Below are 16,435 nucleotides of genomic sequence, written 5' to 3' on the forward strand. Positions count from 1 at the left end.
GCAAAACAATATCTGTCATATCTCTTCTTGAATTCATTTACAGATGAAGAGCTCACAACAAAGTCAGGCAGTGAATTCCACTCATTCACCACCCTCCAGGCAAAAAACCTTGTTCTGACACCTTTGTTTACCACACTCTTCTTTAATTTCCAGAGATGACCTCTTGTTCTTCCATCACTATCACACAGCTGAAACATTTCCCCTGCATCAATCCTATAAAAACCTTTTAGTAATTTGAATGTTTCTATCATATCCCCTCTTCTTCGCCTATCAACCAATCTCTGCAATCCACAAGCTCTCAATCTATCAATGTAGGGAGCATTTTTTATATCACTCACCAACTTGGTCACTCTTCTCTGAACCCTCTCCACAGCCTCCTCATCTCCAAGGAATCCAATTTTTAGAAAATTAGCTAAAAGAGTTTTTTTTTGCTACGTAGCAAGTAAGAGAAAGAATGATTGTGGAAAAATAACTTTACTCAGTGCTCATGGAGAAAGTGACAGAAACAGAAGAAATAGTTCAGTTATTAAGTGATCACTTTGCAAGAGTATATCATCCAGGTGGTGACTTTGCAGTTACTGAGACTGATGTTAGCATTGAGGTAGAAGAACTGGAGGTACTCAGTGTATTGAAAATCAACAGTGGGCCTGGACAGTATGTCTATTTGTGCTACAAGAATATGCAAGTGAACTGGCAGTGCCCCTGACAAGGTTCAAAGAGAGTGGAAAGAGGGTAAGAGTTCCATTATATAAATGTGCCCCCACCCCCCCAAGACAGAAGTAGCAAATTACAGACCAATTACTATCTCTGGTGGAGTGGTGGTTAAAGTACTGGAAAAGTTAGTTAAAAGTAAAATTCAGGATTAGGTGGATAGGAATATGATATTCTATAGGGCAGTGCTTCCCAAACTTCTGGATGTCAGGGCCCCCTTTGCAAAAATTAAAATATTTCACGGCCCCCCTCGAAAAAAAATCGTAATAGAGAGATATATTATTATTATATGTATTGTATTTATATTCAATACAAAACATACACAGCGAATATTGCAAAAATCAAATGCATATATTACATTTTTTGCCTCTTACCGTTTGGTTCTGAAGACGATGCGGACTGTTCTGGTAAAATATTAAATACTGTCCTTTTTTTTTTTTTGAGTCTGTTTCTGCTTCTTCTGATTATTTGCAGGATTTTTTTTTTATTTTTTATCAGCCACTTATTCATCTCAGGGTTAAATTTTTTAACATAGAATAGATCAAATAATATCACCACTTACCGATACTGGCACACCACAGACTGATAACATGAAATTAGTGAATATTACCTGAATAAGGGAATCTCCGGACCTTTTGTGACTTTTCTCCCTTTACGGTAATTAAACCTAACGCGAAACAGACAGCAAAGGCAGGTTATTAAAACGTGCATATGATTGGTGCGGTATTAACAAAAGGTCGCGCAACCGAAAGATAAAAGCATAGCTGACAATTGAGTTGAAATGCTAACTCTCTTCAACCGAATTCCATATGTGAAACTGCCATAACATTCATTATATATTATATATATTACTTAGTTTTAACACTTTTATGAATTTTAACACGTTCGGTTTAATTTTATTGCTGCCTTGGGAAATCGAACTCACACAGATCTAATTAATAACAGTAGTTTTTAGTTAGATAATGTGTTTGCCCATGCAACATATGGTTTTGTTTCAGTCTATACAGCATAGTTTCTGTATGAGGGCATGTGATTCATTAATTAGTTTGTTTTTGTCTCTAATTGCACTATTTGTTGAGAAATATATTACACAGACTCCTCATACCTTATTCACTGGCATAATAAAAGTAATTGTTTTTATTGCCTCTGCAGTATAGTAGCTGTTAGGGAGGGCGTGTTGTTTACCACTGCAAGCAAGTTACTATCTCCCCACATGAACTTGTTTAAGCTTTTTTTCATGTGTGAAGTATATGCGAAACTTTTATTGGTAACAGAAAACTAGCTCGGATGACAGTGATAACATAAAACTAGTTTTTATATGTATATAAAGTCAATATCAACAGTCCCTGATTACGAACGCCTGATGAAAGGGACAGGAAGATTTGGAGCTTCCCTGGAGAGCATTCGAAGTAAATACAATTAACCACTGCTTTGAAATGAAACATATGAATAAGCAATATTTACTAATATTCATTAAGCGCCGAAATACGTAGAAGCAAAGTTTGTGAACCAACACCAATGTGTGAATTTTTCCATTAAAATATAAAAAATAACAAAAAAGAAATAATAAATAATAAAAGTTAAATACGTTTCTTTTAAAATTAAAAAAAAAATCTACTTAGTCTTAAAACATTTTAAATTTGTTTTCATTATTTTACGGCCCCCCTCAACAAAACCTACGGCCCCCAAGGGGGGGGGGCGGCCCACAGTTTGGGAAGCGCTGCTATAGGGGACAGCATGACTCTGTAAAAGATAGGTCCTGCCTCAGTAATTTATTCACATTTTAAGGAGACAGCAGAATTGGATAAAGGAAATAGCTACACCATGATATTGCTGGACTTTGCAAAGACATCTGACAGAATATCACATGGAAAACGATTACATAAGTTGGAGCAAATGGGAATGGATATGAGACTGGTTGCATGGATAGTGGGAGTGGGTGATAGACAGACATCAGAGAGAGTGGTGTATGATGGAGTGGAATCAAGGCAAATAAGTGTGACTAGTGAAGTGCCCCCCCCCCCAGGGCTCTGTACTATGGAAACTACTCTTTAATTTGTATATTAATGATATAGCAGTAGATTTGAAGAGGACATTCAGTTGTTTACCAATGATGCAAAACTAGGGGGGGCTATAGTTGATAAAGGCGATGTAGATATCTTACAAGATGATTTAAATAAATTGGCAGTGTGGACAAAGGACAATTATTGTTAATTCAATGATGTAAAATGTAAGGTGCACTTTGGGATGAAAGATGACACACACACTTCGCAGTGATGATACTAGTTTACAGGAAATTGATGAGACTAGGGATCTGGAGTGATGGTGGATAGAGATGTGAAATTCAGAGGATATATTGCAAGAGTTGACAAAACAGCTCAGAGGATTACTTGGATTACCTATCTTTACTTGTCATTGTGCTGAAGAGTACACTGATAAGTAAAGATAGGGATGTTTTTACTGACATTATAACATTTTGACTACTGTGCACAGATTTGGTCACCGGCATTTTTTGGGGGGATCAAGAGGTGGTGGAGAAGATTCAGAGATCAGTGAACAAGCTGGTGACAGGCTTGTGGAATGTTCCCCATGAGGATAGATTGAGGGTGTATGGATTGCAGAGTTTAGTTGACAGGCAGAGGAGAGTGGATATGATAGTAACTTATAATTTACTAAATGGATACTATAAGATTGATACAGAATAAATATTTCAATACATATGGAGTAGGCAGAAAACAAGGAGTTGCACTTGGATGCTGTCTAAGAGTGTGGCTAGTAAGGGTGTGCAGACTAGGTTTTTTCTTGGAGAGAGGTGAATGAGTAGAATGGATTGTCAGAGGTGGTTGTGAGTGCCCAAATAGTGATTAGGTTTAAGGAGATGTATGATAGGTATTTTGTTAGTCGATAGAGTGAGTCTTCCGTGAGCAGTCTTGACTCCATGGAGTGCCCATATAAATAATAATATTTTCTTATATAGTATGTGGAGTATTCATAAGTATAAAATCACACGTATGCCACAATAATTAACTTTTTAATATGGACAAACAGGAAAATCTAGAAATAAATGCATCTCTGAACATCAAGAGCACATTTGTCTTATCAAACCTCACAAATCTGGCCTCGCACAACATGGAATTGAAAATGCTAGCCACAGTGGCAAAATACTAAGCTACTACATAGATTCATATATAAACATGAATATTTATATAAAGAAAGTGCTGAACCTTTATGTCACAGACCCGATCTTAATTGCAATGACTGTCTCACTATTCCAAAAGTCTGGGAAATTGTTATCCTCAATTGTATAAAATGTATGTGAATGATATAATCACGTAATCACAAGAAAGATATTTATTTAACCAAATATTTCGGTCTGGAAATATCAGACCATCGTCGGTGGTATTACAAGAACAGTTTAAAAAATATACAAGCTAGAATACTAACAATAGATCGTTGAAATTAGAACATGCCGCGTGATGTTATATCACTAAGTATGAAACGAAATATTTTGAAGTAGAAACATGATTGAATTTGCTATTAAAAAAAAAAAAAAAAAAAAAAAAAAAAAAAAAAAAAATTAATGAGTAATCTTGATTAGGCTTTCCCAGATTTTTGATATAGATATGCAGTCATTACGATTCAGGTTGGGATGATGGAGCAAGGCCTCCGCGCTTTCCTTGAACAAACGTTCGAACCTATAACGGGATCTATGTAAGAGGCGCGTTTTGGACCAAAGGATGCTGTGGTCAGTTTCAATCCCGTGTTGAGCCAAACCAGACTTTTCAGGTTTATTGTGAAGAATGGATGATTGATGTTCTTGGATTCTTTTTTCAAGAGAACGTCCAGTCTGTCCAAAGTAAGAGAGATCACAGTTGCAAGGAATTTGATAAACTCCAGGAAGAGATAAAGTTGAGCGTTTGTCTTTAGGAGAAGGAAAATGAGAAGACAATTTGTTAATAGGAGAATACGTAGCTGTTAAATCATATTTCTTCAAAATTCTTGCGATAGGTTCTGAAATACCGGAGATATAAGGAATAGGTACTCGACGTATTGAATCTTTGTTGTTTTGTGGAGGATTATAAGATGTAAGAAGACGTTGAATACTTTTTTCAGAAAAGCCATTGAGTTTCATGTGTTGCTGGATAGTAGAAAGCTTTTCTGAAAAAAGTATTCAACGTCTTCTTACATCTTATAATCCTCCACAAAACAACAAAGATTCAATACGTCGAGTACCTATTCCTTATATCTCCGGTATTTCAGAACCTATCGCAAGAATTTTGAAGAAATATGATTTAACAGCTACGTATTCTCCTATTAACAAATTGTCTTCTCATTTTCCTTCTCCTAAAGACAAACGCTCAACTTTATCTCTTCCTGGAGTTTATCAAATTCCTTGCAACTGTGATCTCTCTTACTTTGGACAGACTGGACGTTCTCTTGAAAAAAGAATCCAAGAACATCAATCATCCATTCTTCACAATAAACCTGAAAAGTCTGGTTTGGCTCAACACGGGATTGAAACTGACCACAGCATCCTTTGGTCCAAAACGCGCCTCTTACATAGATCCCGTTATAGGTTCGAACGTTTGTTCAAGGAAAGCGCGGAGGCCTTGCTCCATCATCCCAACCTGAATCGTAATGACTGCATATCTATATCAAAAATCTGGGAAAGCCTAATCAAGATTACTCATTAATTTTTTTTTTTTTTTTTTTTTAATAGCAAATTCAATCATGTTTCTACTTCAAAATATTTCGTTTCATACTTAGTGATATAACATCACGCGGCATGTTCTAATTTCAACGATCTATTGTTAGTATTCTAGCTTGTATATTTTTTAAACTGTTCTTGTAATACCACCGACGATGGTCTGATATTTCCAGACCGAAATATTTGGTTAAATAAATATCTTTCTTGTGATTACGTGATTATATCATTCAGTCTTATGTCGCAAGTATCCTTAAAACAACATAAAATGTATGTATCTTTTATATTTTAATTTAATTTAATTACAGCCCAATAGGTTTAATCCTTAAACATGCTACTGTATACATAGAGGGATTCCAATTTAAGCGTGCCAGCTAATGTTTTTTGAATGTAATTCCTGTTGTTGTTTGATAACTGTACTGAAGATGTTTTATGATATATAGGATGGAATATTTACATATTAAAAAGTTAATTACTGTGGCATACATGCGATTTTATAGTTATAATAATAATAAGCAAATACAGTTTTATTAGTAGCAATTATTTCTTCAGTTCCCATATGTTCTTTTTTTTTTAAATAATTAATCAGATATTCTTCAGAACTTGTTTGTCGTAGCTTGCAATTGTTTTGATCATCATCATGCTTTTCAAGGATTTAGGCTAGACTTTCAGCCTTAGAAGTCATTGCTGAGTTTTTTTTTACACATGGTGCACTGAACTATTTCAGTGTCATTAAGTTTGTGACTTTTTCAAAACAGTAAATTCTTCCTTCACTAATTAACTAAATTTACATCTTTCAGGAATGGCTATTGATTTAATAGTCAATTTAAATCTTGTTGTCACTGTACATTGTAACAGTAACTCAAAAATGATACAAGTATAACATATAATTCTATAACAGAGATTATGAACATTGTTAATAGCACTATTTACTTATAACACATTTAATTATATATGTTGCGGGAGCATTAGTAAGTGTATAAATGATACAAGTATCATTTTACACTTAAAAAAAGCCCAACTTTGATAAATCTCTATATTATTTTGCAAATAATATTCTTTACTTTTGCAACAGTTGCTTGTTTTATGAATATTACATGAAAACATTTTATCCTGGAAATTGGATATTGAAAAAATGGGACATGTTGATATTCAGAAAGCATATCTGGAAACACTGGAACAGTTTTTGTGAAATTAGGATGGAGAGGCACCCTAGGTTTGTATAACCAAGTGATGCCCCAATTAGTGTGTCATTCAATTATAATGTATGTGTAGTTTCAGTCAATATAGAATATTCAATTTGCTTTGCTAAGTCCCTAACTGTTAATTATGAAAACATCTGTTTGTTCAGCATCTCTAAGGATAACTAACAATAGGGCACATATCATGAAGCTCCAGTTGGTTTTCTCTGCATTCCTTACAGGCCATGCACAGCCTCCTCCCTATTATCAAGCCCTGACTAGGTATCCCATTTCGCTTTCTAATGACTCAAATATTCTCTCTCTCTTTTTTTTTTTTTTTTTGGTAATTGTCACATTCAAACGATCATAGTTATAAATAAACTATATTTCAATTCTTCCATTTTTGAAATATACCCATATCAATTTGAAATCTTCCTCCCATTAAAGAAGGTTAGATTCAGCTTTACTTTCATAAGTGCATATTTGTTGTACTAAATCTGTAAGTTAAATTTAATTAATTTTAAATTATAATTTTCTCACCTGAGGTAAAAGAAGAGTATTGGAATACTTCTCTTGAAGTTTATTATCTTTCAAGGAATGTAACACAAGCATATGTGCAAGTTTAGCCACAGGATGAGCATCATCTAGAATTGTTCAGTCATTCTTAATAAAATATGTTAATACATTTTAATATATCTTATAAATTTTCAGATAGTTAAAGTTCATTAAAAAATATGAACTAACTTGTATTTCAGTTAGCATACATATGATTTTGTGTATATGTATATAGTGTAATATACAGGGCTACCAGTTTTCTGCTTCTCCTGCCCTTCTCCATTCTCCTGACCTCCACAGCATATTTGTTTCTTACAATTGCTGAGAAACAGCTTTGTTTATCAGCAATTCAATTCTTTTTTTAGGGCCATCTATGATTTCCTAATTTGTAATTAAAAATACTAAAAATGTGCCTGATTTCAAATAGTGTGTGATGATATTCAGATTTGATAAAAATTGATTACACACTCTAGCTTTTTATGCATACAAGTTTTCCATTTTTCACAGCAGTAACTGAAATATATTTAAGTATCTGTAAATAGTGAAATACAAGATAATTTAGTGAAAATGTTTAAATGACTTCCCAAAATTTGTGTACGAACAACTTTTATTGTTAGTAGAATTATTAAAATTAGAATAAGAAAACGATGGATATAAATATTGTTATGCTGATAAAATTCTAAGCTATCTTGTCAAAATAATATTCCATGGAAAAGAGAGAGCAGCATGATTGTGGGTTTGCAACTGGTAGAAAACTAGCAAGGCTGTTAATGCCAAACCACACCTCATGGTCATCAATGGGGAAAAAAAATTCAGTACTGTTACTGAAACTAAAGCACCCACATGCATTTTTCTGCAGATTATATTAATTAGGCATAAAGTGAAAGAGAAGTTTCATATGAGCATATCCTATCCACATTGACTGAACTACTTTTTGCATTTTGTGATACCTGGCTGTCATGACATCAATCATGCAGTTGCAATGATGAAAAATACAGAGTATACTATATTGTGATATGAGTGGAATGGGTGATGGAAGAGAGTATGTTAAAAGAAGTGAAAGAAATGAAGCTATATTAAAAATAAAAAATAAAAAGATGGGAAAATTATCAAGAACTTTCTTAAACAAATACATACAAGGAAAGAATTGGTTTTTCTGTGTTTGCTATTTTGAAAGTTCCTCCAAATAATTAATTTAACTTTAGCGGTAAATATAGTTCCTCCAAATAATTAATTTAACTTCAGCGGTAAATATGATCTGAACTTTTATGACTGACAATAAAAAAAAACTCAGAAGAAAATCTATATATGAATTTGAAAACTGTCAGATAGAAATATGGAAATGTTCTATAATAATTATTTTCTCCTCATTCATCTTTAGATATTTAATGTATTAAGTACTTGCTGAAACAGAGACTAAATATATTTACAGTAAGATACAAGCATGGATTATTATTATATATTAGCAAGGTTATGCTACAAGAAACTGAAGAGGCAAGAGATCTTGGTGTATTGGTGGATAAGAATTTAAAGTTCAAAGGTCACATAGCAAAAGTTGCAAATACAACTCAGAGGATAATTGCTATGTTGAAGCGAACCTTCACATGTAAGGATAAGGAAGTAATTCTGCCTCTTTATGAGGCTTTGATAAGACCACACTTGGATTACTGTGCGCAGATTTGGTCTTCTGGGTTCCAAGGGGATAAAGAAGCTGTGGAAAGGGTGCAAAGAAGAGTTACAAAGATTATATCCAGATTATGAGGATAGATTGCGAGTATATGGATTACAGACTCTGGTTAACAGGAGAAAGAGAAGTGATATGAGAGGTCTATAAACTTTTGAACGGGTGTTATAGCATTTCAAATGATAAAATTTTTCGTTTATATGGAAGGCGGGGAGAGAACATGGGGGGACATCCATGGAAGTTAAGGTTGTTCTCAGTTAAGAAAGGGCTAGGGGTAGGTTTTTCTCTTAGAGAGCAGTAAGTGAGTGGAATAATTTGCCCTTATAGGTAGTGAGTGCATCTAGTATAAATGAATTTAAGGGAAGGTATGATAGCTGAGTTGGGTAATTTACAGCCTCCCTTGATGCGTCCTTAACTCCCTGGAAGTCTCAGATAATAATAATAATAATTATTATTGTTGTATGTGTGTGATTGTGTATAAGAATATTTGTTGCTTCTATTTTCTGTTTCTCTTGGAACTCCCCCCACCCCAACACATACATTAAATCAGATTGCTCAAGAATTGTTCTGGAAGGGACAAATTTTGAAGTTTAAAGATGAGAATAGTTAATTTTTGAACTATGAATACTCTTGTATAGTTCGCCCACCATTTCTAGATCCCTTCTTGGCTTTGTGCCAAGAATAGTCGATTCATGCTGAAGGGGAGAAATAAATGAAGGATGTACGAATTGGTTGCCAACATGCGAAATCACGTGCTTTCTTGTCTGTCACTGTACTAGTACTAGCTTGATTTTTGTTGTTCTCTTTTTGCGTTATTTTTTTATTATTAATTTGTATGATGGATCCAGTACAGTCAACAAGTTCTGTTGTTAAATGTTTCAGTAGCTCTTGCAAAAGAATACTGAATAATGTGCTGACATTCTGCGAAAAAGAATCGTCAGAAGGCCGTCTTCTTGTTCCCCTTTCCCAAGTCATAAAACGTGCAAGTGCAATTGCGGGCGTATCGGGGTCGACTGTTAAAAGAATTCGTAGGGAATCAAAAGGTGAAGGTAAGCCAAAATTTAAATCTCCTAAAAAAAAAAAAAAAAAAAGCGCCAGGGAAAGAAAACCATCGAAACCGTAGCTTTGAATGATTTTGATGTAGACGTTATAAGAAGAGCTATTCACGAATTTTACGTATTCGAGAAAAGAGTGCCAACTATTCTGAACTTGATTCCTGTGCTTAAAGAAAAAATTAATTTTCCTTGGAAAAGAGAAACTTTAAGGAAAATACTTCATGAAATCGGATTTTGTTTTAAAAAGTCCCAGAATAAAAGGAAACTTATCATGGAGCGAAGTGACATTGTTTTATGTAGAACGCAGTATTTGCACGTATTAACACTCTACGTACATTTTTCCAACTGTTATACAAGCAAAATAGTTACACTTTAAAAACAACAATGTTCGTAAAAGAAAAGCTAAATTTTCCGACCTGTAATAATAAACAAACTCAGTTTGTTTATTATTACATCCCAGAAGACAGACTGATTACCCTATTATCGGAATGGATTCTCCTTTTTCTGACATGCGCAGTAGTTTCGAGGGACCTCAAATCGGTGGGCGAACTATATCTGTTCGACTCATACACTGAGTATGTTAACCTTTGTCTCTACAGAAAATTTTAAAATAATATTAGAAAAGGCTTGATGCATAATTTTAAAATATGAGTATATGTGTGATCTTTCTAAGCCCGTTTCTAATATCATTCTAAGGTGAGATCTTCCTTAACAACAACGACAAGTTGTTATATTCAGGCAATGATAATCAGTGAAATGAAAGAGTAGCTATAGTATCCAATACTAAATATCTGGATAAGCTTCTTGAATGGCAGGCAATATCAACAAGAGCGATGCAGGCAAATATCAGAATGGGGAACTGGAAGTGAGATTCATTTGCACTTATGGTCCCACAGAAGGTACTACTAAAGAAGACTTTGAGAAGTTTTTCAAGACATTAAAGAAGAAAATTGGTGCTTGTTGGAGATCTAAAGAGCATAGTATGAAATGATTATAGGAATATTTTGGGAAACTTCAGTTAATTTTCAGTATTGTATTTCAGTATCACACATTTCTAAACAGGTTTAATAAAATAAATGACATAGCCAAACAAGTTTCATAAGTTGTGAGACTTGGGAAAATTTAGAGAAAAGAGCAAAGATAATAGTTTAGTGCCGGTAAGAACCTGTTGAATATCTGCTCAGATATCCAGCAGGTAACACCATGTTCCAACATAAAAATGTGTACAGATTCAACATTGAGAGAAGATGTAAGAAATAAGAAAAGTCTAACTGACAATGTTATTGTTGATAATGTTTTTCCACTGGTTGTGGATATAAGAATATACAGAGGATTTAAAATCAGAGCTGATCACCATTTAGTTTAGAGCAGGATAAAACTGAATATGATATTGAAAAGAAGAGTGTTCAAGAAAGTTTTAAAGCAAATCAAAGTTGAGCAGCTTTCAGAGGTGAACTGTAGACACTTAAATCTATACATATTATTGAAGAAAAAAATGAAAGACATTAAAAACAAGAACCAAACCTTGAAAGAAAGATTGACTGATTCAGCAAGAGAGGCATGTTGTGAGATTGTCTGTAAGATCTGTACGGATCAGAACTGCATATGGTAGACTCAGGAAGTTAAAGAGACACTCAAGGAAAAGAAGAAAATATATCAAAAGTTCCTGGCAAGTAAGTCAGCTTGTAATCTCAGAGAATAGAAAGACACATGTAAGAAAGTGACACATTGTGTAAAAGTAGATAAACAAACATCATGGGAAGACTTTGGTAAAAACATAAAAAACAAATATCAGGAAAGTGGCAAAATATTCCACAGCCTATTGAAAAAGCTAAAAAATGGAGTTAAGAGTATTGTAAAAGGAATCAAAGATGATAAAGTGACATGAAAATGAAAGATAAAGATATAATTGCCTGGAGTAATTACTTTGAAAGATGGATAAATAAAACAAACTGTGACAGGAATGCAATCAGGAATACATATAGATACCTAAAACATGAAACGTAGAAAGGTCAGAGGGTTGAATTCCAGATGATTGGAGTAGAGCTTTTATAGTAATCATCTATAAAAAGGGAAAATAAAACAAGATATGAAAATTACAGAGGAATTTTCCTACTTGGTGTTCCTGGTATACTTGAGAAAAGACAAAAAAAATTGCAGCAAGGAAGATTTCAGAAGAACAAGCTGGATTTAGGCCAAATAGAGGCTGTCAGGATCAAATTTCCAGTTTAATACTTAATGGAGAAGTCATATAACCAGGATCTGTACTAAGTTCTGTAGATCTGGAAAAGGCATACGAGAAGATGCCAAGAGAAAAGCTGTTCAGAACACTACAGTTCTATGGTGTAAATGGGATTTTATAACAAGAAATACATAATCTCTATTTGATCGTTAAGTCAGCAGGCAGTTAGAATTGAAAGAGGCACAAGAAGATGGTTTGATGTTAAATCAGGTATGAGACAAGGGTGTAGTGTATGGACAAGGGCTAAGTTTATGAATGTTCCATTCAGGAAAGGTTACATACTGAACTACAAAGCTAGAAATTATGATCAACTTAATTGATCATAATCTATCTTTGGTCCTATGGTATCAGTTACTGAATGGCAAAAATGTCAGCAAAGCATGGTAATCTTTGAAAAAGCACTTAAATGATGTGATATCAGAATGTGTCCCTAGAGGTTAAAGAAAAAGAAGAAGAAGAGTGGAAGTGAAATGGATTTGCAACCTTATTAAGCAAGAAATCCATAAGAAGATGATGTGGAAAGAATAACATATATTCGAAAAATATAAATCAGAATATGAAAAGAAATTGGTTTTTACTGAGTCGGGTTAAAAGGAGAAAGAGAGGTGATATGATAAAGGTCCATAAACTTCTGAATGGGTATTATAGGATATTGTAACAGTTAAGTTTGTTAGCAGTCAAGAAAAAGGGTAAGAGTTAGGTTTTTCTCTCACAGAGCAGTGAGTGAATGAGATAGTTACTGAATGCATATGGTACTCTAGTGCCAGAAGGTAATGAGACTATTCAATTAATTAGTGCTACTTTGCAACCAGGTGTATATAACATGGTGCACAGTGCTACTGCTGCATTAGATGAAGAGTTAGAGGTACATGAGAATGAGACTGAATATCTGTTGCATAAGCTGGATAAGAATTTGTCAATAGGGACAGATGCAATATCGGTACATTTGCTAAAGGAATGTTCAGCCACATTATGAAAAATTATGGAGACAACTACCATGTAAGAGCAAAACTTTAGTTTAATATAAACCAAAACGAGCACTCAACGTTTTGACCTTCATATCAAGGTCATCATCTGGAGCATACATATATATACAAAGAAACAAGCTACACTACAATCTACATGGTTTGCTCAAGTTATTGGCCAGCAGTTACAATAATTATTGGCCTGACCTCTGGTGAGTGAAAAAAAAAAATTTACTACATCAAAGTTAGAGTCCTATTACTATTATTATCTATTAGGTTACAAAATTAAATTGGGCTGGAGAGCAACATATTTATATACACATATAAAACTATGTAAGTATACGTATAAATTCCAACCAACTGGTATGGAATAGTTTCCAATAAACGCTGAAAATTGCTTAAAGTCCTAAAGTATGCTGGAAACTAAGTAGGCTGAATATGTGCCATCCAAATTCTTGGAATTTTTATGCCACCATTATTGTTGAGATTAGGGTGGTTAATCAGAATTTCACAGGCTTCTTTAAATTTTCGTTTATACTAGGTTTTTGTATGATGTAAAGAGCAGGTACTTTTCCAATCAATTTGGTGTAGGGTATTGAGAGCGTGATCTGAGAGGCCTGCTTCACTAAAATTGTTATATTTAATGTATCTTTTTTTTTTTTATGTATAGGAATTGTACGTCCAGTTTCACCAATATAAGGTAAGTTACAGGTGCAGTAGATGCAATAAACTCCAGAATGTGCAATAGGAGGAGAGGACCCTTAGAAGAGTTGAATATGTTTTTTAATTTTATAGGTGGTTTAAAAGTGGCATTAAGATTACAATGGTGTAGGATTCTATTGATTTTTTTCTGATAACCCTTTAATGTATGAGATGGCTATGGTTTTACTGTAATCTATTTTCTTTTTTGATGAAGTTTTATGAAGAATGTTATTAATAGTATTTCTGTTATAGCCATTATTTATAAATGTGTTGCTAATAATCTTTAATTCTTGTGTAAGAGCTTGTTCATTAGAGCAAACTGTTATAACTCTGTAATAACAATTTGCGGTTAATTAACACCCTTAATTTTTTAAGGGTGTTAATGACTCCAAATTTTTGTGAAGGATGGTGATATGAGTTAGCATGTACATATTGGCCAGTATGTGTCGGCTTGTGGTAAACCGTGAAGGATAGACTGCCTGAGGGAAGACGTGTGACCAGTGTATCCAGGAACAGGAGCGAGTTCTGATTTTCAATTTCAATAGTAAATTGTATACACTCGTGTTATTTGTTCAGGCGGCTAAGGAATGTGTTTAAAGTTTGTCGACCATGTGGCCAGATAACAAAAGCATCATCAACATATCTAAGCCACACTTCAGGTTTTATATGAAAGCTCAAAAGCTTCCATATAAAAGTTAGCAATTGGGGAGGAGGTATTATGGTGAGCCCATGGTCGTACCTTCCTTTTGTAGGTAAAATTTATTTTGCCACAAGATGTAACCAGAACATAGTACATGGACAAAGAGAGACGTAATGTCGGGAGGAAATTTGTTCTGTAGGAGAAGAATTGTGTCACTGATTGGGACATTTGTGAAATGGCAGAAATGTCAAAACTGACTAATAAATCATCTTTGCCGAGAGGTGTGTTTTTAATTTTGTTCATAAAGTGTCGTGTGTTCTTTATATAGGAGGGGGAATGATCTACCAACTCCTTGAGTGTTGACACTAATTTCTTGGTTAGGTGATAATTAGGGCTGTCTATTCCTTTAACTATCAGCCGAAGTATTGGTTGGTGAAAATGGACATACAATCCCTATACATAAAAAAGAACACAAAAGACACATTAAATATAACAATTCTGGTGAAGCAGGCCTCTCAGATCACACTCTCAACACCCTACACCAAATTGATTAGAAAAGTACCTGCTCTTTACATCATACAAAAACCTGGTATGAACGAAAATTTAAAGAAGCTTGTGAAATTCTGATTAACCACCCTAATCTCAACAAATAATGGTGGCATAAAAATTCCAAGAATTTGGATGGTACATATTCAGCCTACTTAGTTTCCAGCATAATTTAGGACTTTAAAGTCAAGGGTTGGCAACCCGCGGCCACATGTGGCCCGAACGTGCATTTCTGGCAGCCCCATAAAAGGTTGACCATACTTACATGGCATGTGGCCCATATGTTGAATTATTTAAATAATATATTTTATAATATGATTAATAAATTTAAAGTAATTTATACCTATACTTCTTGATATCACCTGTGCAACTTGGAAATACAAACAAAAGAAAACTTTTGTTGGTATTATTTGAAGATTTATAAACAGAAGTTTCAACAAGATTTTCATAAAAACAGCATCGAAATGCGATTATTTTTGAACACTTTTAATGTCAACATTGATGATGTACCAAACCAATTACAGATGGACGTTTTGGAATTACAGCACAATGAAACATTAAAGAACGCATTTTTGTTAGAAAATATCCAAAAATTTTTCATGCTTGTTTCATATCTGATACTTTAAATATTTCTGTGTTTTAAAATTGATATAATAAAAATTGATAACTTAAGTATTTTTTCATTCACTATTAGCTCTTAAACGCTTGAGGCCCGATTATTAAAAATAAAAGTTGAATGTGGCCAGCGAGTCTGAAAAGATTTCTGATGCTTTAAGTAAGCAATTTTCAGCTTTTATTGGAAACTATTTCATACCAGTTGGTTGGAATTTATATGTATACTTACATAGTTTTATATGTGTATATAAACATGTTGCTCTCCAGTCCAATTTAATTTTGTAACCTAATAGATAATAATAGGACTCTAGCTTTGATGTAGTAAAGAGTTTTTTTTTTTTCTCACCAGAAGTCAGGCCAATAATTGTTGTAAATGGTTTGTCAGTAACTTTAGCAAACCATGTAGATTGTAGTGCAGCTTGTTTCTTTGTATATATGTGTATGCTCCAGATGATGACCTTGATATGAAGGTCGAAACGTCAAGTGTTCGTTTTGGTTAAACTAAATTAAAACTAAAGTTTTGCTCTAACATGGTAGTTTCTCCATAATTGTTCATAATGTATTCTGATCACTGTGTAAGCTGGAAGGAAAGAATGTTCAACCAAACCAAATATGCTCCAGATGATGACCTTGATATGAAGGTCGAAATGTCAAGTGTTCGTTTTGGTTAAACTAAATTAAAACTAAAGTTTTGCTCTAACATGGTAGTTTCTCCATAATTGTTCATAATGTATTCTGATCACTGTGTAAGCTGGAAGGAAAGAATGTTCAACCAAATCGGCTGAACATTCCTTTAGCAAATTTGGTGTGGCAGTGAAGATTTTCGAGAAGTTG

The 16,435-nt window shown here is 33.9% G+C and overlaps 1 protein-coding gene across 1 annotated transcript in view; it reads right to left on the minus strand.

Annotated features, from left to right (window-relative positions):
• Positions 1-16,435, minus strand: part of LOC150101390 (uncharacterized) — a 164,291-nt gene that overhangs the window by 55,618 nt on the left and 92,238 nt on the right. Inside the window, exon 6 of the mRNA XM_090400134.1 lies at positions 7,138-7,241. Coding sequence (XP_090256260.1) covers positions 7,138-7,241 — 104 coding nt within the window. The remainder of the gene's footprint in view (positions 1-7,137; positions 7,242-16,435) is intronic.

The sequence above is a fragment of the Typopeltis vanoorti genome, chromosome 11 (genome assembly GCF_054136105.1).
Source record: "Typopeltis vanoorti isolate ZY-2024b chromosome 11, IOZ_Tvanoo_1.0, whole genome shotgun sequence".
Taxonomy (NCBI): Eukaryota; Metazoa; Arthropoda; class Arachnida; order Uropygi; family Thelyphonidae; genus Typopeltis; species Typopeltis vanoorti.